The following is a 24,953-nucleotide window of genomic DNA, read 5'->3' on the forward strand; positions in this document are numbered from 1 at the left end:
CATGCTGGAAGGGCTGGGATGAAGCGGGCACTGTGCAGAGATTGGGGCAAAGAGGGCACAATGCAGGGGTTAGTGGGGAGAGGGGCGCAGGATGGGGAGCCCGAGTGCCAGAGGAAATTGGCCCACACGGGCACCATTTTCCCTGAAGCCGGCCCTGATTCTGACAGGCCTAATTCAGGCCCGGCCTCGCCTGTTTTTGCAGCGGGCTGGCGGGTTCTCTGGGCCCACAGCTTTACCTTTCCCCCAGAGAACAGGCGCTGGGCTTGCCCCAGGCTGGGAGCACTTGTGGGAGCTGGCAGCAGGCTGAGCACAGCCCTGGGGCTCAGGCTGCCCCAAGCCACGTGGGGAGAAGGCCCCAGACAGAGCCCATAACCCCCAGGGCACCTGATGGGCAGTGGCTCGGGTAAAACCCTTGTTCACGCCTGTTTCCAGGGGCAGGAAAAGCCCTTTTACCAAGGGGCGCAGGCCCCGGCCGCTAGTGCGCCTCATCCGGGGGGGCGGGCACGGCACGCGCCCCAGTGGGGCCCCCCCGTGGGGACTGGACTTGTTGATCTCCCCCCCCCCCCCCGGGGAGGCAGCCGCCGCGCCCTTCGGGACTCATTGGCTGCAGCCCCGGGCCCCGCCTGCCGCCCCACCCCTCGCCGGGGAGGCTGAGTCTGCAGCGCAGGGAGCGCCCGGCCGCCGTGTGTCCAGCAGGGGAGCGCAGCGCGGACGGTGCGGACACCCCGACGGTGAGCGGAGCGAGCCGCGTTCTTGGGGGGTCGGGTCTCGGGGGGGGGGGAGGATTGGAGGCAGGAGCCCCCCCCCCGTCCGCACCCCGCTTCCCCCCGGCCAGGGCGCAGCGGCAGGTCGGGCGCCCGCTTGGCTGCGCCGTCTGGGGTCGCTGCTCGCCCAGGCAGGCTCCGCGATGCCTCGCCGCCCAGCCCGGCTGCTGCCTCCCGGGGAGGTCCCAGCTGGGGTGCGTCCCCTCCGCCCCTCGCGGGATGTCGCTTGTTGCAGCTGGGGAGGGGAGGGGAGGGACCTCCCCCCTGCTCTGTGACCGTCCTCCCCTCCCGTGTCTCCTATGGGGAAACTGAGGCACGGAGGCAGTAAGTGACTTGCCTGTGACAGGGTTAGCGTCAGGCCGGGCTTGGTCCATGGAAGTTGCCTCTCGACTAAGTGCGTGCGCGTATCTATATGTGGAAGGTTTTAGCGACAGGGCTGCGTCCACACACTTGTGCAGCTGGAAGTCGCTGCCCGTGAAGGCTGTTTGACTCCTCGCCCCCAGGAGCCTTTCGCTTTGCCAGCAGGAGAGCAGGGCCGGGGAGGGGGGTAAAGCGCCCACGGACGAGAATGCTTTGCCTTGCTTGGAACTGGAAGCATCTGTATTATCCTTAGGCCTGTGTGTGTGTCTAGTTCGGGGCTACTCAACTTTGGAAGCCGGGGGGGACGGGACCATAATGATATTCACAGCACATGAAGAGGGCCACAACTTAAGATGTGGTTGCATATACATGCAAATATATATGCAAATATCTTCTTTCACGCCGACAGGCATGAATACAAAGAGTAAGGCAAGATTACACAACACGCAGGCCCCATTGAAGTCAGTTCTGCTGATATTAATAAAATGCAATAGTTACCTGATTTCCACCCATAGGAGAGCCCTTTTAAGGAGCAATGGCAGTCCAGAAATTTAGCTACTAAAACACATATCAACGGAAAACCATTATATTGACTCCTTTTTTGTTTTGGCTCCCACCCACGGGCTGTGTGTTGAGCCCTGCGTAAAGCCAAACTGCACGGTGGGCCCGATGTTGCGTATCCCTGGTCTAGTAGCTGTGTGTCTGTGCCCTTCCCTGGGCGCTGTGTATTCCTAGCCCTGTAGTTGCCCAAGCCTGTTTCAGCTAGAGATGTGAATGAGTGACCGGTTACCTGGTAAGTCTCACCCAGTCCAGATCCCCCTGCCCTGCTTCTGCCCAGTGTGAGCCTGCTGATAGCTGGGAACCGGCAGCCCTCTCACACACATATCCTGTGCGAGGCTGCCAACTGGCTGGGAGCCAGCAGCTGCTGTGACAGGTAGAGGAGCCACTCCAGCCCAGCAGGCTGTGGAACAGCCCCGCCTCCCTCCCCGTTCAGTCAACCAATTCAACATAACGTTTAACTGGTTAACTAATTGAACAGGATTTTACCTCCCTAGCTTCAGCTGATGAGATTCAATAATATTATAATGGCTAATCCATTGAGTTCCTTAATCGGGTGTAGGGGGAGGTGTTGTTTCCTCTGAGGCTTCCTCTGTTGAATGTCTGAGCTGGTTTCTGCTGAATGCAACCGCGGCATTCCTGTTCCTCTCCGGAGGAGCAGGACTGAACATTTATATTCCTGTTTGGTTGTGCAACCTAGGGCTGTGGTTCTCATCTTTTTCCATACCTGGCTCCCTCTTTCCACACAGCAATCCTCTCGTCTGGCTGGGATCCCTGCCAGCAGAGTGCTCTCTCCTCTCCCCCCCCCCCCCCCCCCCCGCCCCATCCAAGCTGAGAATTCAGGTCCTAAGACCCAGACCAGAAACGAATGTGTATGTCCTAACGCTGAAGACCTCTGCTCGTGTAGCTCCAAAGAGGGTAGACGTAAGCACGCGAGCTGAGAATTTACAAGGTTCTTAAATCAGTATTAACGTGCCCACATTGCAGGGACCTTATGCTACGTAGCAGCTTAGACAGTGATAAACACTGAACGCCAGGAACTCTGATCACCCCTCTTCCTGGCATTCCTGTGTTCACCACAGCAGGGGGTTTCAAACCGTTTATCTCGTGACCCAGTTGAAGAAAATTCTTGTTGTCCGCGACCCAACATAGAGAGTGCGGGCTCTGGGGCGGGGCTGAGGGGGAGAACTTAGCTTTGGGGATGTCAGGGCTGGGGCAGGAGGGGCTGACCTCCAACAGCTCCGAGTCAGCAGTGCAGCAGGGGGTGCTAAGGCAGCTTCCTGCCTCTCCTGGCACTGCAGACCATGTTCCCAGCTACTGGGAGTGCAGGGTTAACGCTCAGGATGGGGGCAGTGCAGAGCTCTCTTCCTCCCCTCTCCCCAACATAGGAGCCAGAGAGCTTCTGGGGCACAGCACAGTCTTAGCGCTCCTACTGCTCACCGGATCCCCCTGCAGCAGCGAGACCCAGCGCCTGACACTTCACCGCCCAGTTCTGGGGTGTGACCTGCCGGTGGAAAACCACGGCGCTACTGCCTGGCCGCTCTAGTAACCGAGAGTTTTGTCTTGAATTCTCTTGCCTAAAAATGGAGGCAGGCAGGCAGTGGGGTTGTGCAAGTGAGTATTGCACAACTCTGCAGGCTTTAAAATCTTAAAGCTGCTGTAAATCAGCGTCGCTGCCTCCACTCCAGTGGAGCTGCGCGGACTTGTGCCGACGAAAGATCTGGCCCTAAGCATGCAGAGACAAGTTAGGGATGCCAGGGGCAGTCAGTACAGCTGAGGCTGGGGGAGGCAGGCCCCCTTCCCTGCTCCCCCCCCCCCCGCTGGCAGCCAGCCTCCCTGGAGGGGGGGGGAGGGTATGGGTACTGGGGACAGCAACACTCCGCCCCCCAGAACACCTACAGCAGGCATCTGGGGGCAGGCTGAGAGTGGGGACAGGCTTGTGGTTTGGGAAGGCAAAGCCTTCCCCCGCCTAAGCCACCGGACGCCCATGTATGATACAAAGCAATTCTGCACACTGCTGGAACACATCAGTATTTCTTCTCCTACCTTAGAACAACGTGATGTTAAAGTTTGTCTGGTTTTTGTTAGCCATGTGCAACAGTAACCACACACACACACACACACACACACACTATTTAGGGGTGCATATATAATAATATAAAGCCAACCCAGTTTCAGAAATCGTGCCCTTTCTTTCCTCACTTGGCTGGCTCAGACAGCGGGCGGGGCTCACCTCAAACTCTCCAAAACACAAAGGTCTGACACCGAGCGTGGAAAGGATCAGCCAGTGAGAGGAGAGTTTGGGGGGAAGCTCTGAGCAGCACAAGTGGCTGCCGTGAATGTCAACGTGTAACTCGAATCCCTTTGCTTTTGAGTCTTCGCCCTCCCTTGCGCGCCTGTGTACGTGCAGAGCTGGAGCCGCGGGCCGGCAGGAAAGCGGCCAGCAGAAGGAGGGATCTCTAGGGCCACAGGCCGTTCCACTTCCTGCAGCAGCGGCTGCGCCAAGCAGCCACAGAACAGTGGGGTAGCTGCTTTCCCCAGCAGGCGGAGGAGGAGCTGAGCATGGCGAGAGTGCTGGGGGGAGAGGGTGTGCTACAGAACCATCGCGGGGCGTGGGGCTCTGTTATCACTTTCCATGCTTCTGAGATATTCCTTTGATGGCTCGTGACGCATTGAAACCCTGGAGCTCTGAAAGGGCCTTAAGAACCTTTGCTGACGAAACATTATTATCTAGCCAGAGCTATTGTTCAAATATCACAACGAAATATTCCTGCAGCGACAAGGAGCCGTGAGGCCTGGATTGTCGGTCTGACCGAGCACGAGGGAAGGGATGTTGCCAACTTTATCACACGTCTCAAGACATTTGGTGTCTCGGCCTGAAGCCCCAAGTCTGGGAGTCCTGTGGCAATGGGAGACTTTGATTCCATTTGAAACTGGACGTTTCTAACCCCACAGAGGAAATCCCCCACGTGACTGCGGAAGGTGCAGAAAGCAGAAGGCAAATACAAACAATCCAGCCAGGAATATTTGGCTTAAAAGATGAGATTTAAAAAAAAAAATCCTGATTTTGTTGGGGGAAGTGGGGGCTGATGATTGGCTTAGGAACACTCAGGTTGGCAGTGCTGATAAAAGGCAAACATGCTCCTAAACTGTGTAGCTGACAGGCGAGCTGTTCAGTGGCATCACTAGCGCCTGTAGATGCCTCTCAGGATGGGAATCTTGTTCCTCTTTCCCCTGTACAAGATGTTCGGCGCTCAGGGCTTGCCTTGACTTCAGTGGACTTTGGAGCACGCATCCGTGCCTCACGGTGTTGAGTCATCGGGGGCAGAACACCAGCTCCAGCGTTGCCAGTTCGGCCTGGCACGGGGCAGACAGACAGACGCCACCTGGGCTGGATTAACACCACCCCTCAGCAAACGGGAGTTGTAGGCAGCAGCTCGCCAACGTGGTGAATGGAAAGGGATAAAATTGGGACCTAAATACTTTTGAACCTCTGTACTCCGGGGGTCCCTAACCCGGGAAGGGTTTGCTGCTCCACTACACCCCCTGCAGGGAATAGTAGTGCCGTGACGTGCTCTGCCGGAGGCATTTCTCCCCCTGCTCCCATAGCATTGGGGGGTGATGCCCGAGAGTGCCGGGGGGGAGGGGTATGGAACCACGTGTGCCTCCATATCACGTTCTAAGGTAGTAGAAGAAATACTGATGTGTTCCAGCTGTGTGCAGTAGAATTGCTTTGTATCAGACATCGGTGGCTTAGGCAGGGGAGGGCTCTACCTTCCAAAACCACAGGCCAGGTAAGCTTCCCATCCCCCGCACATACCTTCCCTCCCAGACCCCGCCCAGCATCTTCCATGTCCTCAAAACTTCCTTAATCCGGCATACTCTGGGTTGCCGGATTAAAGAGGTTCAAGTACCGTTGGTGCCCTTTCAGTAGTGCCTTTGCCAGTGCTTTTTACCGGGGGAAGGAGTTGTGTGGACTTCGTTCCTTTCCACGCTTTGCCCCAGAGCTATCCCAGGCGCATCTGTGTGTGTGTGTCCCTGCTGAGCGAGAGGGAAATGACAGCTCCTCCCGCTTGGTTCTGCTCCCCTGCAGCTCACATGCTCTCTCCTCATGCTGAGCCTGCTGGCCCATCCTCTGGTCTGCTAGTGGGATAATTCAGGCTTACTCCTCCCAAAGTGACTAAGCCTAGGACCCGTCTCCTTCATGCCCTTTCTCTGAGGCCCCGCCCCTGCTCACTCCGTCCTCCCTCCCTCCCCCATCCTCCCTCCCTTTCACAGGCAGGGGCAGGGGGTTGGGGCGCAGGTTCTGGTCGTGGATTAAGGGCTGTGGAGTGTGAGAAGGGCTCTGAGCTGAGCCTGGGGCAGGGAGTTGGGGTTCAGGGCTCAGGCTTTGGGAGGGAGTTTGGGGGTTGAGGGGGCTCAGGGCTGGGGCAGGGGGTTCATGACTTGGGGCAGGAGTTTGGAGCTGGCTCCAGCTGCATACCGCTTACCGCAGGTGGCTCCTGGGTGGTGGTGCAGTGGGGCCAAGGCAGGCTCCCCCCTACCTTGGCCCTGCACCACTCCCAGAGGCAGCCAGCAAACTCCCTCCATCCCAAACCCTGTTGTGCCCCTCGCCTCCTTGGAGATAGGATACAGGGTGGGAGAGGGGGCACCCTGACATCAGCGCCCTCCTCTCCCTTCCCTGCCCTCCCAGCAAGCAGGAGGCTTCCGGGGGGGGAGGGGGAGCAGCTCCAAGGCAAAGGGCAGGAGAGGCGCAGCAGTGGGGGGAGGGGCAGCTAAAGTGCTGGCCCTCAATAGCCTCTTGGCCACACCAGTCAGGATCACCTGTCAGAGGCTCCGAGATCTCCCAGTCGATCCCGATCTCCTGCTTGGTGACCACTGGCCTAGGGCGTGACTTTGGCCAAATGGCTTCTCCCCTCCCACTGATTTACATAATTCTCAGCTCTGCCGGAGACAGATGGGCTGACGGGATCAGTTTCTGGGGAGGGGGAGTCAGAGTGGCCGCGTGTCCTTGTGTGTGCAATTAGTGCAGGCTTCAAGGCATGTACAGTGAGGGACTGCCACATGGTGGCTGGTAGCACCTAGGAGCCCTGGTCAAGGACCAGGACCCCAGTGTGCAATGTGCTGTGTAAACCCACAGCAAAAAGACAGGAGAAAACAAACTTAACTCTTCTCCCCCGCCCCCTTACTGGCTGCACCGCAGTGATTCCTGCTTCTGGCAGAGGATGCGTGTGCAGGTCTAACAAAGACATTCTCTGTCTCAGGTCATTTTTGTTGCCTGGTACATTTAATTCTTTCCTCGGCTGGCCTCAGTGCTGGTCAGGCTTAGAGCTCGAACCATGCCTAGAGCCCGATTTTTGCTTCTCTTTGATAGAATTGTTCACCAGCAGGTGCAGGTTTGAACGGCAGAGACATGCAACGATGATTGATGCTCCATTAACAACCTAAGGGCTGACGTCCATGGGAGTTTTGCAGCCAATACACTCCTAGAGAGGCAGTGTGGTCTAGTGGCTAGAGCACCAGCTTGGGACTCAGAAGGCCTAAGTTTATTCCTGGCGCTGCCCCTGCCTGCAGGGTGACTTGGATAGGTCATTTCACCTCTCCACCCCTCAGTGGCCACATCTTTACAATGGGGAGTACGGTACGTCCTTCGTAAAGCATTTGTAAGATTTATCGAGGAAAAGTGCAAGAGAAAGTCAGAGATTTTATCAGTGCGCGGCACGGTCTGACAGGCTGAGCTAAGCGAGTTGTACGCTGTAACCACTAACTTTATTATTAACGGAAAGAGAATCCTACTCCATCTGAGAGCAGCTGATCAAAACCGGGAAGTTCTGAGTCATGTTTGCCACGCCTTCGCCCCAGGCTACAGAGAGCAGCCCTGTGTTGTCCCAAGGGAGGTTACTATGGTGATATCTCTGAACTTAAAATAATAATAAACCAAATTTATTACCCAGCTTGTGGTTCTTACTGCAGGCTCAGGGACTTCGGTCTGTTTCTCTTTAAAGTGTTTTGAAACATCCACTGTTTGGGAGGTGAGCTAAACAGTCCCTGCGGTTTGTGTTTGTGTTTGTGCTCTCGTGACAAATGTAGAAGAAAACTTGTTGTGCGTCTGAAACGAGCTGTGAGGCAACCTTAAAATGCAGCTGCGGTGGGGGGAAAAGCTGAAATAAAATGGCACCTTCTTCTTGCACAAAGCTGCTGTGTGTCTGAGGCAGACTTGCCCACTTGCCTAGGACAAACCATCTTCTACAACTTGCGGCTGGAGCATACGGCATGCGGTTCTGCCTCAAGCATGGAGCTGAATTCCTCTCGCCCTGCTTCCTCCGGCGTCTGAACCTGACTTGCCCGTGTGGGTCTAAATCAGACGCCTGCAGTTCCTCCAGGCCTCGCTGTGAAGAGCCCCCCGTTTTTGTAACACTGTAGAAATAACAACATTCGCAAACCTCTGGTGGCAAAGCGATCCCTTGCCACGGACTGAGACACAGCTATTTCCAGCTGTTACGGCCTGAGGAAAGCGTGGCGAAAAGCATTTCACCACAAGGAGAGTTGAAAGCTGAGTGCTCTAAGGGCAGCTCTACCTTTTGCTTCACATGCATGGCCCAGGGCTAGGTTCTGATTGCTGGAACATGTGTGTCGTGCAGGAGTGGGCAATAATTTTTGATGGAGGGAGAGGGGCACTCCAAGAATTTGGTAGGTGGTCAAGGGCTGCACGCTTCCATGACATTAATGGAGGAGGCGTGGGGTCTGTGAGGGAGAGTGAGTGAAGGAGGGGGTTGTGACCTGAGGCAGGAGATTGGGGTGCAGGTTCTGGGAGGGGGTATGGGTAGAGGAGCGGGAGTGTAGAAACTTTGGGTTATGTGGGACGGGAGCAGGAGCGGAGGCAGAGAATTGGGGAAAGGGAGGGGCTGGGTCGCCAGAGGCAGGTTCTGCTCCGTAGGTGCTTACCTACATGGCCAGCAGCTCCCTCGGGCAGGTTCCCTGTCTGCTGCCCCCCCGCATGCACCGCTTGGAGTGGCCTGCTGCAGGGGCCATGTGCTGTTCTGAGTGTTGCAAACTGCGGGGCAGGGTGTTACTTTGCACCCTGCCTGCCCTGTAAAGCCCAGGCAGCTCCCGTTGGCTGGTTTCCATCCAATGGGAGTTGGAGATTATGCTGGAGGCATTTGAGTTGTGACCTAGGGCAGGAGATTGGGGTGCAGAGTCTGGGAGGGGCATGCAGGGCGGAGCAGGCAGGGAACTCCCATATTTTGCGCACCCCCTGGTGTAGAGCCAAGTAACCTCACTGACTTCTGTGGAGTTATTTTGGACTTACAACAGTGTCACAGATATGATGTCTAGGAGACTGGAACTGGATTTACACCTTATCAGAACTGGTTGTCATGCAAAAAACAAAAATCAAATCACACAGTTTGTGGAAAGGCTGAAATCTGTTACCCCTCAAAGAGTCGTCAAGAAATTCAGTGCAAAAATCATTTCACGTGCAAGAAGCTACCTGGAAAATGACAGCCATTAGAAACACAGCTATTATGGCCCATCATATTTTTTTTTTCAAGCTGACTATCAGCAGAGCCCTGCAAATCCATGGGTCTCTGCACCCGCGGGTGTGGATATCTGTGGCTCATTTTTGCAGATGCGGATACACATTTTGTATCTAGAACCCTGCAGATGTGCGGCTCACTGCTTCATATCCACATCCCTGGGTGTGGACGTGCATTTCTGCAGCTCAGTTTTGCAGATGCAGACACCTATTTTGAGTCTGGGGTGGGGGGGACTCTAGCTATAAGAGAGATCCATTAATTAAAAGGCTGACTTGCTTCTGTTGGAAAGAGAAATTCAGCCACGCTTGTTCTCACTTTGGCCCTGATTTGACATGTGCTTATCTTGGGGATCATTGGGCCTGGGCTTGTGTTTTAAGCATGGGCCGAGCCAGGGCGTGTACAATTGAATAAGCTGCTGTCCATGACTGCCGTGTGTTTAGACAGTTTACCTGGATGTTAAGCCCTCACAGATGATACACTTTTGCGTGGTGTCCTTCTAATCTACCTAACACAAGAACCTTATTTCTTCAAGCCCCTCCCAGAAAAGCTTTGACTGAGATAATGGCCCATGCAGAGTCTCACCATGTAGCAACTGTCCATTTAATGTGCAGTCCTTGAGCACTGAAGATTCTCGTGTTCGTTAGCTTCCTTCTCACTAATGACTCTTGGGGCTAATATAACGAATATCATCATCTAAGCCGAGAGGCACTAATTATAAACATCCATCCAGGTACTAGCAGAGTAACACTTAGTATGGTGCTGATATCTTCCCAATTAATATTCGGGTAACGATGTTTCATATCGATGGCATCAGTCTTGGTGTAGTTGAGACACTTGCTCTGAGAGTGGAAGGAGCAATACGTTGAGGTGAAAAGTTGGCAAGTAAGCCATAGGGGATATATTCTTCAGCATGTATTAAATACAAACCCGTGTGACTTGGGAAAGCGCAGCGCTAAGATTAGTGTTGCCAGGTGTCCAGTTTTCACCTGGACTGTCCATTATTCGGGTCCCCCATCTGGTAAAAAAAACCAGAAAATGTCCTGTATTTCCTGTTTCCCTCGGACGGAAGCCAGGCTGGGACAATTTTCCCGCGTCCAGTGGGGGAGTGAGGCATGTGGGGCTATTTTTTTTTTCTCAACAACTTTGGCTCCCCCCACTTTTTTTCCCCCCCTCAACAGAATTTTTTCCTGATTTTTTTTTTTTTTTGCGCGGGGGGAGGAGGGGGAGAGAGCTGTTTGGTATTATTTTGTTAAACCATCTGGCAATCCTAGCTAAGATCTGTATCTTGTGGATGGACTGTGGGATACATGAGCATTAATTGTCTCATTTGTTTTTGTTTCAGAAAAATGGCAGACGGATTTTCTGTAAGTTCTGACTTTGTGATTTAAAAAAATTAAAAAAAATAAAATCTTGGGTCGTGATAAGCGAAACTACCTTGTACTAAATCGGGGAGGGGGAATGTATTTTCTATCGGGGCTATTGACCCACAGAAAAAATCAGTTGCAGGCCATGCACAGCCCTGAGAGGGGTGCGATGATTCTGGGCTTCCCCCACAGTGGATCAAGCCGGTACTCACGACCCCAGCCCCATGGTGGGGGGGCGCAGATGCTCGAGACTTCCGCTAGGCTCTGGGGTGAGGCCAGAAATGAAGGGTGCTGGAAGTAAGGGTGTGGGGGATGTGCCCTCCCATTGCCCAGGGTCCTAGCTGCTGGGCTGCCTGCTGCCTGGCATCTCTGCTGTTGGCTCCGGGTCCCGCTTGGCTTCTGGCCCTGCATGCAGGGTTCCAGTTGCCAGCTCCCGCTCTAGGGGATGGTGGGGGTGCAGCTCAGCACCTCCACTCCCAGAACTCTTCCAGCACCCCTGGCTGTGAGGTGTTCTGGTCTCTGCTTGTCCTTTCTCCGTGCAAAGCGCCAAAAGACACAAGCAGGTCAAGAATCAAAGCAGACCTGCGTGGGCTGGCAGGATACTGACGATCTTTTATCTTCCATCCAGTTATCTGATGCCTTATCTGGATCCGGTAACGCAAACCCAAATGCTCCTCCAAACCAAGGCTGGCCTGCTGGTCCCTGGGGAAATCAACCTGGAGCATTTCAAGGGTACCCTGGGGCCCCGGGCGCCTACCCTGGGGCCCCGGGCGCCTACCCTGGGGCCCCGGGCGCCTACCCTGGGGCCCCGGGCGCCTACCCTGGGGCCCCGGGCGCCTACCCTGGAGCTCCAGGGGCCTATCCCGGAGCCCCGGGGGCCTTCCCTGGAGCAACACCTGCCCCTGGACAACCTCCAAGTGGACCTGGACCAGCTTCTGGGCCACAGTTTGGACCTGGATTTGGCTCCACCCCTCAGCCAGGAGGACCACTGGTAACTGCTCTCTAATTGTTGAAAAGCTTCCCGTTCTTAGACAGTTTGCAGTGTCCTAGGGTGGGAACAGGAGGGGCCTGACTCGAGTCTGAATTAGGAACCGGAGCACATGGGGCTCGGTTTTGCAAGGCGCAGAATCCTTGCTGGAAGGGGCAAAGTGTCCTCCTGTCTCCCTTGAGAGAGGAGGGCCCTCCGGGATCATGCTGTCAGCCAGCCCTTAGAGCAATAGTGTTACTGCCTGGGAGCGTGGAAGCCCCAGCGTGTGTCTCTGGACTGTCCTGGCGAGTCAGGTTTACAGAGCTGGGCCCTTGCTGGAGGAAGCGCACGGCTCGGGAAGCCCCCGCGCTTCTTGCTATCAGCTCATCTCCAAATTGCCCCTGAACATCTTAGTACCGAGCACGGCTGGGTGTGTGTGCAGGGACTGGGACATCCCCCCCCCCCCCATGCCTCAGGTGTAGCACCTAAGGCACCTCTCCCTCCTTCCCCAAGCCACATCCCTGCTCCACCCACTTCCCCCTCCCCCAAGCAACATGTCTTGGAGATTATAGGGGGGTCTGGAATGGTGGCAGCAGGATTTTCCTCCCCTTTCCTTCCCCCCTCCCCTGCCATAATCACACGGGCGGTGGGAGCTGGAGCAGCTCAGCAGCCTGCTCTGCCCTCCTGGTCCTCTGCTCCCTGCATTAGCAGGAAGTGGAGCTCCCTTGGGGTGGAGTGCAGCTGCTGGGCCTTTCCAGCTCCCACCGCCCACATGGTGACTGTAATCCCCTGAGTCCCTCCCATTCACAGGAGGGTTGGGACAGCTGCCGTGAGGCCTGGGCTGGCCACCTGGACTCGTCCTGTGGACGTGATGGCTCAGATGCCGAGGAACAATTCACTGTTGCGGCTTCTAAAGCAAACTTCCCAAGAACTGTTCCCTTTTGGTCCCGGGACACTTGTTTCCTTGAGCGCTTAAGTCGTTGCCTCTCAGCTAGGTTCTATTGTAAAGCACCAGTAACTGGGAAGCATCCCTTTAATGCTAGCGAGGTGGCATGAAGGACACGGGCACAGAAAACCAGGTGTCTATCAGTCCCCGGGGAGCCTGTTGTGTTCCTGATTACTCAGTGTAGACACGGCCCTAAGAAGCGATGCAGTGCGGCTTTTTCTGTGTCTTTTTATGAATGTTTGAAATTAGGCTACAAGTCTGGTTCTTGCTAATGAAAAGTCCATGTTCTTTCACAGAAAGTCCCCTTTGATTTGCCCCTGCAGTCCGGACTCATGCCTCGCTTGTTGATAACAATCGTGGGTACCGTGAATCCACACCCCAGCAGGTAAAGTGAACTGGAGCAATGTGGCACAGATGGAGCCACAGTGCAGGTGCTGTATTAATGATGGGCTAGCTTGGGACTTGCACTGCGCACCAGGCCAGAGCATTGGGGGGAGCAAGAATCCCTCTGGCACTTTGCAGGAGCCAAGTAGTCTGAGGGTGCAGAAATCACTGGGCTGTTTGTTTGCCATCCCTCTGCCACCATGGCTCTGTCCTCGCTGCTCTGAGAGCTAGTGCAGCTGAGCTGGCACAAGGGCAGTCCGTGAGACATTTTGTTCACTGTTGCCCACGTGCAGGGTTGCTCAGTTCCACTGGTTTCCATCCACACAGTAACACCAGTAGGAAAAAACTAAAGTAACTCAGATGTAGAGCAAGGGCACATGCAGCAAGGTGCAATCAGCATGCACAACATTGACTGAGAGTCGTGCACTCCCTCTGCATCCGATCAAAGCGCCGCTGTAGCGCACTCAGCACGCCCTGCCCATTCCAGCCCAGTAAAGTCTTGGTTGCAACAAGCTTGCAGCCCAGAGCTGGAGGGCCACTCACTAGCCTGAGTTGCTCATCAGTGCTCTGAGCCCTGCTAACTTCCATTGCTACTTCTGAATAGGTAAAAACGAGTCGGGTGTTACTTTAAACACTAGCACTCTTCTTAGGGCATGAGCGAAAACTCACTTCCTCAGCTGCTGAGAGAAAGAAAAATGTACCTAGAGATGGGAGTGACAGCAGTGCTAATTAAATCAGAATGGATATGGCTAATCTCCAACAGCAGTGAGGTGAGAGTTCCTGAATGGGAAATTACCTGTTGTAATGTGACCACCACTCAGGCTACATCTACATTGGCATGATCTTGTACAAATACTCTTTAACGCAAGAGTTCTTGCATTAAAGTATTTGCGCAAGAGAGCGTCTACACTGGCATGTGCCTGCACAAGAGATGTGCTTTTACGCAAGCGCTTCTGTGCCAGTGTAGATGCTCTCTTGTGCAAGAAAGCTCTGATGGACATTTTAGCCATCGGGCTTGCTTGCTCAAGAAATTCACGTTGCCTGTCTACACTGGCCTCTTGCACAAGAACAGTTGCGCAAAAGGGCTTATTCCTGAGTGGGAGCATCATAGTTCTTGTGCAAGAAGCACTGATTTCACACATTAGAACTTCAGTGTTCTTGCACAAGAACACCCCGCCAGTGTAGACAGGCAGCATGTTTTTGTGCAAAAGCAGTTGCTTTGGTGCAAGATCACACCAATGTAGACAGAGCCCGGCCCGTGTGTTAGATCTTGAAAAATGAGTGATCCTGCAGCACTCTAGAGACTCTCTCTCTCTCTCTCCTAAAATACATAATAAAATTAAAGCTTTTGTGGGCAAAACCCATTTCCTCAGTTGTGTGTAGTTAAGGTTACAGACTAACAGCTACCCCTGAGACTTTTAGACCTTGGTTCATGGTGTCAAGTTTGCATGTTTTGAAGTTTTTCTGTCTGAGAAAGTTTCAGACTTGCAAGTTGTCAGTCTCCCCAGGCAGGTGAAAGTGCTCCTCCACTGGCTTTTGGGTATTGCCATTGTTGAACTGGTACAGCTCTAGCTGTGCAAGGTGGTGCTTGAAGGCACAAGTCAGCCCTGTCCTCTCCCCAGAACCCCAGCAAAGATGTCACTATGACCATTCAGAATGGAACTGTGGCTAAAGGTCTGTGTGTGCAGTTGCCAGCACTGTAATGCAGTCTGTTGAGGAGTACAAAACAAAAGGGGCAGAGTTCATACTTGCACAAGCAGCAGCAGTTTGACTTCAGTTTAGAGAAAACTCAAAGCCTATAGATTTGTGCTTGGTGAGCCAGCCGTTAATTTGCCCCAGAGAAACCCTTCTACAGCTGGATTGGTTTAGTATGGAGAACCTGGAGCAGAAGTAATGGAATTTGCAGGTGGGCTGCGTCTAGATTGGCATGAGTTTCCAGAAATGCTTTTAACGGAAAAGTTTTCCGTTAAAAGCATTTTTGGAACAGAGCATCTAGATTGGCAGGATGCTTTTCCACAAAAGCACGTTTTGCGGAAAAGCGTCCATGACAATCTAGATGCGCTTTTCTGCAAAAAAGCCCCGATCGCCATTTTCGCGATCGGGGCTTTTTTGCAGAAAACAAATCTGAGCTGTCTACACTGGCCCTTTTGCACAAAAGCTTTGCACAAAAGGGACTTTTGCCCGAACGGGAGCAGCATAGTATTTCCACAAGAAGCACTGATTTCTTACAGTAGGAAGTCAGTGCTTTTGCAGAAATTCAAGGGGCCAGTGTAGACAGCTGGCAAGTTTTTCTGGAAAAGGAGCTGATTTTCCGGAAAAACTAGACACAGCCGTACAGTTTGGTGCAAACAAAACTCTACTTGCTCTTTATGCCGCAAAGTGGCTCCCCACCTACCAAAACTGGGGAACGTTACAGATACTAGTTGTAACCTCACTGGACAGACTGATCGGTGGAGCCCTGCAAATAGAGATTTCCATCTGCAGCTAATTTTTATGCAGCTACAAACTATCCGCACTGGGCTCTACTGATTATTTCAGGCTGGAGCTTGAGGGAGAAATTTAGTCATCTGAATTACAGTACAGCTCCATGTTTTGCCATTGTGTTAACGCAGTGTGGCCACTGCTTCCTAATAAATTGCAACTTTGATTAAGTACCCATTTCTCCAGCTAGCCCTTAGAAACGCAAACAGTCATGTGGAAGGTGGAGTAATTCAGCTGAAGTGTTTCAGAGATGGCATAGTTGTTGGGGAGGAATAGTCAGACTGCTGTTTGTAACACTTTTTTTTTTTGGTAATTTTAACACATGGAGGTTTCAGAGTTGTAGACATGCTAAGTCAGTGAAAGCAGAATAGTGCTCACTGTTTCATTACAATTGTGTAACTTCTCATCCAGCCACCACCCTCCCAAAAGATTAGTGCACTTCTTGGCAGGACAGAAGTTTCTTGGCTTTCTGCTCATCTGCGTTGGAATGTTGCCCAAGCTGTGCTAGTCAGTGCAGCTGTCATTTCCTAGATAGCTTCCTGCACGTGAGATTACTTACTCCTCTATCACTAAAGGCAAATGCTGTAAGATATAGCCTAGAAGCTGTACATCAGTGTTTGGGAAAAGAGCTTCTATCAATCCATTCCCCTTTCTTTCAGATTTGCATTAGACTTCAAGAAAGGGGATGATGTCGCCTTCCACTTTAATCCCCGCTTCAATGAGGACAACAGACAAGTCATTGTCTGTAATACAAAGAGTCAGAATAACTGGGGAACAGAGGAGAGAACATCACCCAGGTTTCCATTTGAAGCTGGCAAACCTTTTAAGGTATAAACTGAACTTCACAGATCAGGGCTGGTGAATGGCCAGTGCTACCCAAACTTTAAATGTGGGTTTTCTAAATAGCCTCTCCTAGATGCAATTTATTTACCAACGCATGTCCCATCACAAAAATGGCACAATGGTACTAACTGGCCCTTGTTTTTGGCAGTCTAGGTGAATGGGCATAAAGAAGAAGCTATGCGTTCAGTCCTAGAGGTGGTGGTTCTTCCAGGATAGGATCTAGGCACATTCACACAGCAGCCCTGCGAAGGGGTTCTTTTGGTGGATAGAAGACTTAGATCTCCAGGGCTGTCAGGTGGGCACCTCCCAACAGCACTAACTTGCATGTGGCTTTTGATGCCAAGGCTGTGGAAAGGTGGTAGCAGTAGCTGCTGTGAGATACATGACCAGAGTCCCTAACAGCCAGGGCCATCCATAGCTGGCCAAGCTAAGGACTGTGGAGTAAAGACTTTGTACAAGCAGCAAAGGAGAAAGTTTGGTTATTAAAAAAAACCCAAAAAACCTGCTTTAGTAATCTGAGTTTCACCAAAGAGGTACAGTACTTTAATTGGCAAGCTTCATAACATGTATCCATTCCATAATTTTCTCAACAGTTCCCACCAAGGCACTGGGCATAGCTTCTGCCTTTCCAAACTCCCCACCACCACCTCCCACACTCATGTTGCCTTTAATAGTTGCTAATTGGGCTGCTACTGAGATTGTAATCCTAGGAGTCCTGTTGCAGACCATAGGGAAAGCCTGCTGATGCAAAAAACAGCTTGTCAGGGAACTTTCTACAGAACAATCTAGTGTTTGGTCAAAGCCAGGCTGATGTGATGCAGGTGCTGCAACCTCCCACTGGCTAGCAGCTTTCCATCTGTCACATGATGGCTGGGGATGAAGCTTGCAGTGTTCCCTGGTTAAGGATACAGCTCCCAGCTCTCACATTCCTACTGGGGCATATGGAAGTACAGAACTCCAGGCCTGATACAAATGCAACATTAAACTCAGCTGCTTGTCTCGTGACATTTTTCAGATCCAAGTGCTGTGCGAGACAGATCATTTCAAGATAGCTGTCAATGATGCTCACTTGCTGCAGTACAACTACCGGCTGAGAAACCTGAATGAAATCACCAAGCTCAGCATTAGTGGGGACATCTCTCTCACCAGCGTTATGCCTTCTATGCTATGAGCAATACTTTGTGGTGTAATCCGCCCACCACACCCCATGCTCTGGCCCTTTCTGGAACAGCAGTTAACCTTTTCAAAAGAAACTTCAGCTTTTGATCCTTTTTTACAACAAACATAATAAAAATACTTATGCTACAAATAAAATGTGCTTCCATGTTCTTTAAGATGGGTATCAAAATGAATAAAGAAAAGCTCTTAGGAAGCCACAGCAGTTTCCATATGGTAAACATTTAGGTAACGTATGTTAAAGGGGTGTCTTACCAGAGAACAGATGAGATGAACTAGAGTTTTGGCATGTGTCCACCCACCCAGAGAAGAAATGAGGCTCTCACTAAGAACAGACTGTTACATGTGACTGTCTGGTCCACTAGTAAAAGGAACAGTCATGTCACAGTTTCTCTATTGGACTCGTGATTGGGATGTGAATCTTAATGCTGTTTTAGTATGGCTCTGGGCAGAATCTGACTCCATAAGTAAAGCTCGACCATGCTTAGGTGATCAAACCACAACCAACCCCGAAACCCTCCTCTGAGGCATGCAATAGAAACACCATTCTTTCATATTCTCCCTTGACTTTCCAGCAGTGTTCTTCAACTTATTGAGAAATATGAACAGAGTTGAAAACTTAATTCCCCCACTTATGACATCAAAGGCCTAGGTCCTTTCCACTAGTCCATACTATGAGCTAGTTGAACCTTAAACATGAATTGCTTTAAATGGAAATAATTTTCCAGGAAAGGAAATCTTTTGAAGAGATGCAAAACAGCAGCATAGGCAAGTGATCTGTGTCTGCTCTGGCAGCATAGCTGGTGTGTAGCGAACAAGTATGAACCCTCGGGGGGCACTAGAATCCTAGTAAGATATGTTCAACTGGGAGCAACAGCACAGCTCACAGAAGTGAGAAGATACTTACACCACAGAAAACACAAGCTGATTCTCCTTCCCTCTCTAGGTTTGAGTGACTTGGGGCATCGCTTGCATGAGGAGGGGAGGGAGAACACAACTGATCACCCAAAGTGGGAAGGAACAGTAGTGGTAATCTTGCATCCATTCCCCCTTTTTGTTTCTAAGACTAACTATAATATTTTAATTACATTACTAATTTTTGAGGTAAGGAAGAAAACTAGGGAGAAAATAAACTGAATAAAAAAAGTTTATATCTCGAAGTGGACAGGACATGTGAAACTTGGACATGACATTATCCCTAGAAAATCACACTATGCAAATCACTACAGATACAGCAGACCTATTGCTCACCCTTCCCAGATTACTGCACAGCATTTATCCATTTGCAACTTCACCCTCTTCAAAAAAAACATTACAAAACATTTTTAATAAGTAGCTATTTAAATACCAGGTTAATACATTTACTCAGTACATAGTTGTTCTCCAGGGTAATTTCCTGGTACTTGAAATGTCCCTCTATGTAGTCAATTAGCATAATTTACATTCTGAATTCAAAGTCAGTCTTCATTTTTCCACAGAAGGGGGAGACAAGGGAGAAAATGCAATTAGATCATTGCATATTTCAGCTTCTGCAAACTTCTGTGCTCCACTCCTGACTGGTGTGAAGGGGAGGCTGCAGTTCAAGTTTGGCTGTAGGGGAAATTAAAAGCGTTCAGGCACGAGTTGTCTAGTGCACATAACAGAATTCACTATTGATTCATATTACAGCTGCATATTACTCCACTGATTAGCACAATGATTTAAGTGCCAGAATAGTATGACACACAAATGCTTGGCATAAGATGTTGTGGACAGTGTTTTGACAAAGGGATTTTATGAAGGGAGTTGTCTCATCCTCTCATTCAGGACTACGGGAACTAATCACCAAAGCTTTAATACGCACAATAGAACAGATTTTGTTAGCAGAATCCTTGACACTGCTGAAAGCGACAGAATTACTAGAAATATTAAGTAACAGGTGGAATGCTTGACTTAGAATCAGTGACAGCTATTACAGTGCACACTCTTCCAGAGTAACAGCCACCAATCAACACCGCCCCCATCCCCAACAAACTTATCATTGCCCCCCTTCCCTTTGGTCCAGCACTTTGGAAACACAAGCCAGCAATCACGCACATATGGAGCATTGAAATATCAGCTCGGTTTTGGAGAGAAGGGGACCGGTTACAGCAGCAATCCATGTGCAAGGTGAGATCTTCACAGGAGCCAAGGGAGCTGAGCATCCAAATTCTCTAATAGATTTGGGCACGGTCCCATGGGGCTCTTGACAACTTCTACATTAAAAAATATTAGAGATACAAAGGCAGGGACAGTATAGGGACCTGAAGCATTCTAGTGAGAAGGATGGAAGGAAAAGGATAGATGAAGGCAGAAAGCAAGGAGCATTTAATGTATTTTTAGCAGGTATTAACAGAAGGAAATAAGTCTTCACCTGGTTAGCTACTACACTTCAATTTTTCATGAGGGAAAAGATCACTAAGGGTTCAGATTAATTGGATTTTCTGGATATTTGGCAGTTTTGACCAAGTAAAGCAGGGGTGGCCAACCCATTTAACAAACAGAACCAAAACAGCAGCGGAAAAAAATGCGAAGTGCTGCACCAGAACTGTCAAGGGGGGAGAAAAAAAACCCCACCATAACAGAATTGTCTAGCAAAAAACAAGAACATTTAAAAAAATTTTTTTTAAAGGAGACTGCCGCTTTAAGATGGCTGCCATCTTGGGCACCATTTTTAAAACCCTGGAGCTCCTAGCCGGTAAGCACAGGGAATCCGGGACGGCAGCCGGTGGGGGTCGTTCAGCGGGGGAAAGGCGGGGAAAGGGGGAAGGAATGCAGGAGCTGCTTCAGGAGCTGCACTTTTGGGGGGCAAGGGCTGCATGAGGCTCATGAGCTGTGAGTTGGCCACGGCTGAAGTAAAGGATCAAGCAGTTTGACAGGAATCAGATAAATATTCCACAAAAATCTGACCTAGTTTATCCTGAATCCCCCTAAACTGGTTTTGAGTCACAAAGGGCTACAGGTCAAACAGGTTTGAGTTTAATGGGGTTGCCATGTAAGTGGATTTCTTTAGTCAAGTAAGACTAAAGGTGAACTTACCAGATCAAAAGGAGCTATATCACTGGAGTTAAAATTGCTATGCACAAGATCTGGAAAACAAGACCATATTTCAATACTTTAAAAGTTACACTGAATTGCTTGACAGTGCTGGAAAAGCTATATATTTTCTGCATTTATTTTGACTTCAGTTTGTTTTCAGTGTCTCTCAAGCTTTATGTCAACTTTTTATAGCAAAAGGTTTCCACACCGAATTGAAGATTATACAATAAAACAAACCTTTTGATTAATATGCTTGTTCGCATTGTATGTCCAGTATAATACATGGATGTATTTGTCTGGAAATGGGTGACATGGGAAGGATCATTTGAGGATTACCTGTTGTGATCCCTCCCTCTGGGGCATCTGGCATTGGTTACTGTTGGCAGACAGGATACTGGGCTAGATGGACCTTTGGTCTGACCCAGTATGGCTGTTCTTATGATGTCAGTGCAAATATCAAATAGATGCTGCACCCATTTAGAGACACTAATAGTCCTGGACCAATAAGTTCGCATGTTAACAACATCCAATAATAAGTTTAAGATTGTCCGATAAGTCCTTATTTTGACCATAAAATCGTTAACAGCAAAACAGAAAGCATGTGAAATAGCCATATAAAAACCCACCTGATTTATACTCTGATGTGTTTGGTTTTTCAGCCTGAGTGAAATCAGCTTCTGGATGGGCATTTTTTTCTGGGCTGTACATGACAACGTCTTGTTCTGCAAGATCTGTACCAGATAGTTCCATCTCTTCTGTTTCATCTGGCATTTCAATTTTAGTGTCACGATCTTCCAGCACTTGAGAATCAACAGAAACTGAACTGCTCCTTTCATCTGGGTTTAAGCACACCCCCAGGACAGCTACATTTGTCTCCTGTAGAATTGAAAAGGAAAAATATAAAGTAAGACTACAACAGAGTGATTTGTATATCAGTACTTTTAACAAGTGAGAAACCTGTTCTGTGCTTTGTTTTCAATGAAAAATGTATCGCCTTTAGAGATGAAGAGAAAGCACCAAGTGAGACAAGGGCAAGGAGTGCAGGCCATCAGATTGTAAAAGACTGCAGTCCACCTACTGTGTATTGGCAAGACAAAATGTGGATGGTAGTTAATCTATGATAATTTGTTAGAATTTAGAAGATTTACACACGAGATTCTTCAAAAGAAACAAAAAAGGCTGGTATCTGTAAATCCATTACTCTGATACATTTCAGATGTAAACTAGTTTCTCAAATACCATTTTGTCCTTCTTCGATAAGCTTTTAAAGAAGAAAATGCAATTCTCACTCCCCGAAGAAAATAGTGAATTTACACTTACTGCAGATATGACCAAAGAATATTTTAAGTGACAGTTCCCTTCCTACATTGGTTCCTCAAAGCTGAGAGCTAGTACCTACTGAGAAGTACTGAAGCTTGAAAAGTCAACAGGCATGGCTATCTCCCTGAGGAAAACTATGAGAAACTGCATGGGGGTGGGGGAAGGAAGAGAGGACGGAGAAAAGAAGAGGAGCATTCATAGCTCAACAAATATTTCATACATAAAATTCCTCTTGCAGTGACGTTGGGAAAGTGCATGAAGAAGTTAGATGCAAGAAAAGGTAATACAGCAATCAGACATTCTTGGAGGTGCAAGAAAAAGCAAGCAAATTCTCCAACTCATCTGATGGAAGTGGGTTTTACCCACAAAAGTTCATGATCCTATATATTTGCAAATCTCTAAGATTTGTTAATCTCTAAGAACTACTAGTTTTTAAAAGTTACAGACTAACTTGGCTACCCCCCGAGACTTCTGAGTGTAGTAGATTATGACAACAACAAAAAATCAATGCAAGAGACTTTCAGCAGTTTGTAGGAGAATGGCTTTTCAGTTGTTGGATTCAGTTGGGACCGAAAAGGCTGCCATTGTCTTATGTGGATCCATATTAACAGGAAACAAAGATTACAATAGCCTATCATTCAACAGTAAATGATCCTATACAAATACTTCTCAGAATTTTCAGACTCTGGAGGAACTGAAAAGTACATTCTTGTGATTTAAAATCCATGGTATCTACTGTTTTATGGGGTAAACAATAAGTTTCTTATATACATACATCACTTACATACATGCACTAATCAAAGACAGAACTTACATTAACTGTCTTAGTTCTCCCTGCTTCTCCATCTGTCATAGAGGATTGATCTGCACGTGGGGAGTCACTGAAAGAGAAATCCAAACATTCAGTCTTCTCTACCCATTCTCAGCTTTTGGCATAGCCAACCGTGACCTCATTACAGAGTTTGTTCTGCAGTTATGGTCAGGCTATTGTTACTGTTCAACTATGCCACATTTTCTGGACCAAAAAATGTATACTTATGCACAGTGAAGTTATATTTGAGTTGCAAAGCTGTAAGATTTGCTTTACATCAGTGAAAGGAGAGGGACTTGGTGATTTTAACCAGGCAGAATTAATGGCAAGATTAGTAAACATTAATATTGACAACTGTATGTACTGAGAGAAGTCTCAATTTTCCCATTAAAAATTAACTGGTAACTTCTCTTGTAACTGAAGTTAAAATGAAGTATTCCAGTGTCTACCTTTGTTCAAGTGTGCTGTCAAACAGAGTTTTTGTAGGAGTCTGGAGCCTGTTTGGATTTTGTGAAGTATGAAAGCCACTGGCTCCTGGTGTAGTCTGTTTTGCAACAGCATCCTCAGAGCTGCAGAGACTGGCAAGATTACTTTGAAGCAAAGTTCTACTGGTTGATCTTGGAGTTGTCAGTTGCTTAGAAAACTGTTGGGAAGATCTGCCAGGTGTTTTAGAAGGCAAAGCTGAAAAACACATTTAATGTTTCGTTAGATGGGAGATGTTTCTGCAAGATGGGACAAATTCAGTGACCAAGATCCTAATTAAAAACACTTTCTAATTTGTTATTTCTTCTAGTTGCTGAACTGAAGTGGTTTATTCAGATATCAAGTTAAGAATAATTTGTCAATTCTACCAGGTAGAATATGGACAAAGGCAACAAACTCAAATAAGGTGATAAGGTAGTTTAAATTTAAAAAAAAAAAATCACTAAAGTATTTTAGCCAACATCTTGAATTTCAGCATTCCCTTGCAGTTTGTGCTAGTGCAGAACCAGAATCGGAAACTGAATAGAAATAAGCATTAGTCAATTTTACAGTACATACCAGTTTATACCATAGATATAAACAGCACAAATTATGTAAGATTTTTGTATTAACTAATTTCAACTTTTATCTCTAGTTTTATTAACAGTGGAGATTTTTAAAACTTAGCTTTAATAGGACTTACATTCAGTCTTAACTGCTTCATCTCACAGAAGCAAGGCCTCCCTCTCCCCCCCCCCACCCGAAACTTGACACCCCCAAGTGCAAAAATGCAGACATATCAATACCACCATCCACAACACAAGCTGATTTGGGTTTGCAGGGCTTGGACTGGTTAACTGCAATGTGGACCTCTGGGCTTGGTCTGGAGCCCAGACTCTATGGCCCTGTAAGGTGAGTGGATCCCAGAGTTCAGGCTGTAGTGAGAGCCAGAACACATATATTACGACTGACGGGGGTGGTGTCAGCAGAGGGGGGCAGCACGCAGAGCCATGTGTTCCCCACCCCTGGAGTTACAGGGGTGCACTGGCCTCTTCCAGGTGCGGCACTGGGTCTGAACAGGCAGGGATCCTGCCCCAGCCTCACTGCCTAACCAGCCCCAATCCCCTGCCTAACCTCTCTTCTAAAGCCAGCATCCCATTGTCCCTCCTGCACCTCAGTCCCCTGCACCAAACCTGACCCCCTCCTAGAGCCAGCACACCGCACCCCAAGCCCTACTCTCCCACATTCAGCATCCCACACCTGCTCCTGCATCTTAAGCCTTATACCTGTCCCAGAGCAAGAATCCCACACGCTCTCCTCCAACTCCTATCCCAGAGCCAGCACCACACACTCCTTCAAGCACCACAAGCCATAGCCCTGAGCCTTGTTCCAGAGCCAACACCCCACACCCTCCTGCTCCCTTGTCCCAACTACCTCCCAGAGCCTGTACCCTGCACCCCAAGCTCTTGCCCTGAGTCCATACCCAGAGCCTGCACCCCATACCACTACCTGCATCCCAAGCCCTGACCACTCCTCCCAGAGCCAGCATCCATACCCCCTCAAGCCCAGAACCTTCCACTCCAGCCTGGTAAAAGTGAATGTGGATGGGGAGAGCGAGCTACAGAGAGAGGCGGGAATAGAGTGAGCAGGGCAGAGCTCTGGAGAAGTTGGGGGGATGCTCAAGAAAGTGGCAGGGGAATCTTGAGTTGCCCTTAAATTCAGAAAGTGATCTTGGACATAAAAAGGTGGAGGACCACTGATCTAGCAGCTGCTTAGTTGTGGATAAAGCAAGAACACAACAAAGCTTTGTAGTTTACCAGGTGTAGAGAGCCAGGGCTTGTCGAACTGCGGCCAGCCCCGCTCGCCAGCCGCGCTGTCCGGTGATCTGCGCATGCGCAGATTGTTCTGCGCATGCGCAGATCGTC

General features: G+C 49.6%; 2 protein-coding genes across 6 annotated transcripts in view; one reads left to right on the forward strand and one right to left on the reverse strand.

The window, feature by feature from the left end:
- The first annotated feature begins 601 nt into the window (after window positions 1-601).
- On the forward strand, window positions 602-17,516 carry LGALS3 (galectin 3). Its single transcript, XM_075926251.2, has 6 exons — window positions 602-731; window positions 10,560-10,581; window positions 11,210-11,572; window positions 12,791-12,879; window positions 16,019-16,187; window positions 17,218-17,516. Exons 2-6 carry the CDS (start codon window positions 10,564-10,566, stop codon window positions 17,371-17,373), a joined length of 795 nt encoding a protein of 264 aa, XP_075782366.2. The 5' UTR covers window positions 602-731; window positions 10,560-10,563; the 3' UTR covers window positions 17,374-17,516.
- A 993-nt stretch (window positions 17,517-18,509) lies between these two features.
- DLGAP5 (DLG associated protein 5) overlaps window positions 18,510-24,953 on the reverse strand; it is a 55,075-nt gene continuing 48,631 nt past the window's right edge. For all 5 annotated transcript variants that reach the window (XM_075926248.2, XM_075926249.2, XM_075926247.2 and 2 more), the window contains exons 15-19: window positions 23,016-23,247; window positions 22,570-22,636; window positions 21,062-21,311; window positions 20,436-20,485; window positions 18,510-18,968 (exon numbers count right to left, since the gene is read on the reverse strand). In XM_075926248.2, coding sequence (XP_075782363.2) covers window positions 18,843-18,968; window positions 20,436-20,485; window positions 21,062-21,311; window positions 22,570-22,636; window positions 23,016-23,247 — 725 coding nt within the window. In that variant the 3' untranslated portion in view covers window positions 18,510-18,842. The remainder of the gene's footprint in view (window positions 18,969-20,435; window positions 20,486-21,061; window positions 21,312-22,569; window positions 22,637-23,015; window positions 23,248-24,953) is intronic.

This window comes from Pelodiscus sinensis, chromosome 5, assembly GCF_052426305.1.
Source record: "Pelodiscus sinensis isolate ZL-2025 chromosome 5, ASM5242630v1, whole genome shotgun sequence".
In the NCBI taxonomy this organism is placed as follows: domain Eukaryota; kingdom Metazoa; phylum Chordata; order Testudines; family Trionychidae; genus Pelodiscus; species Pelodiscus sinensis.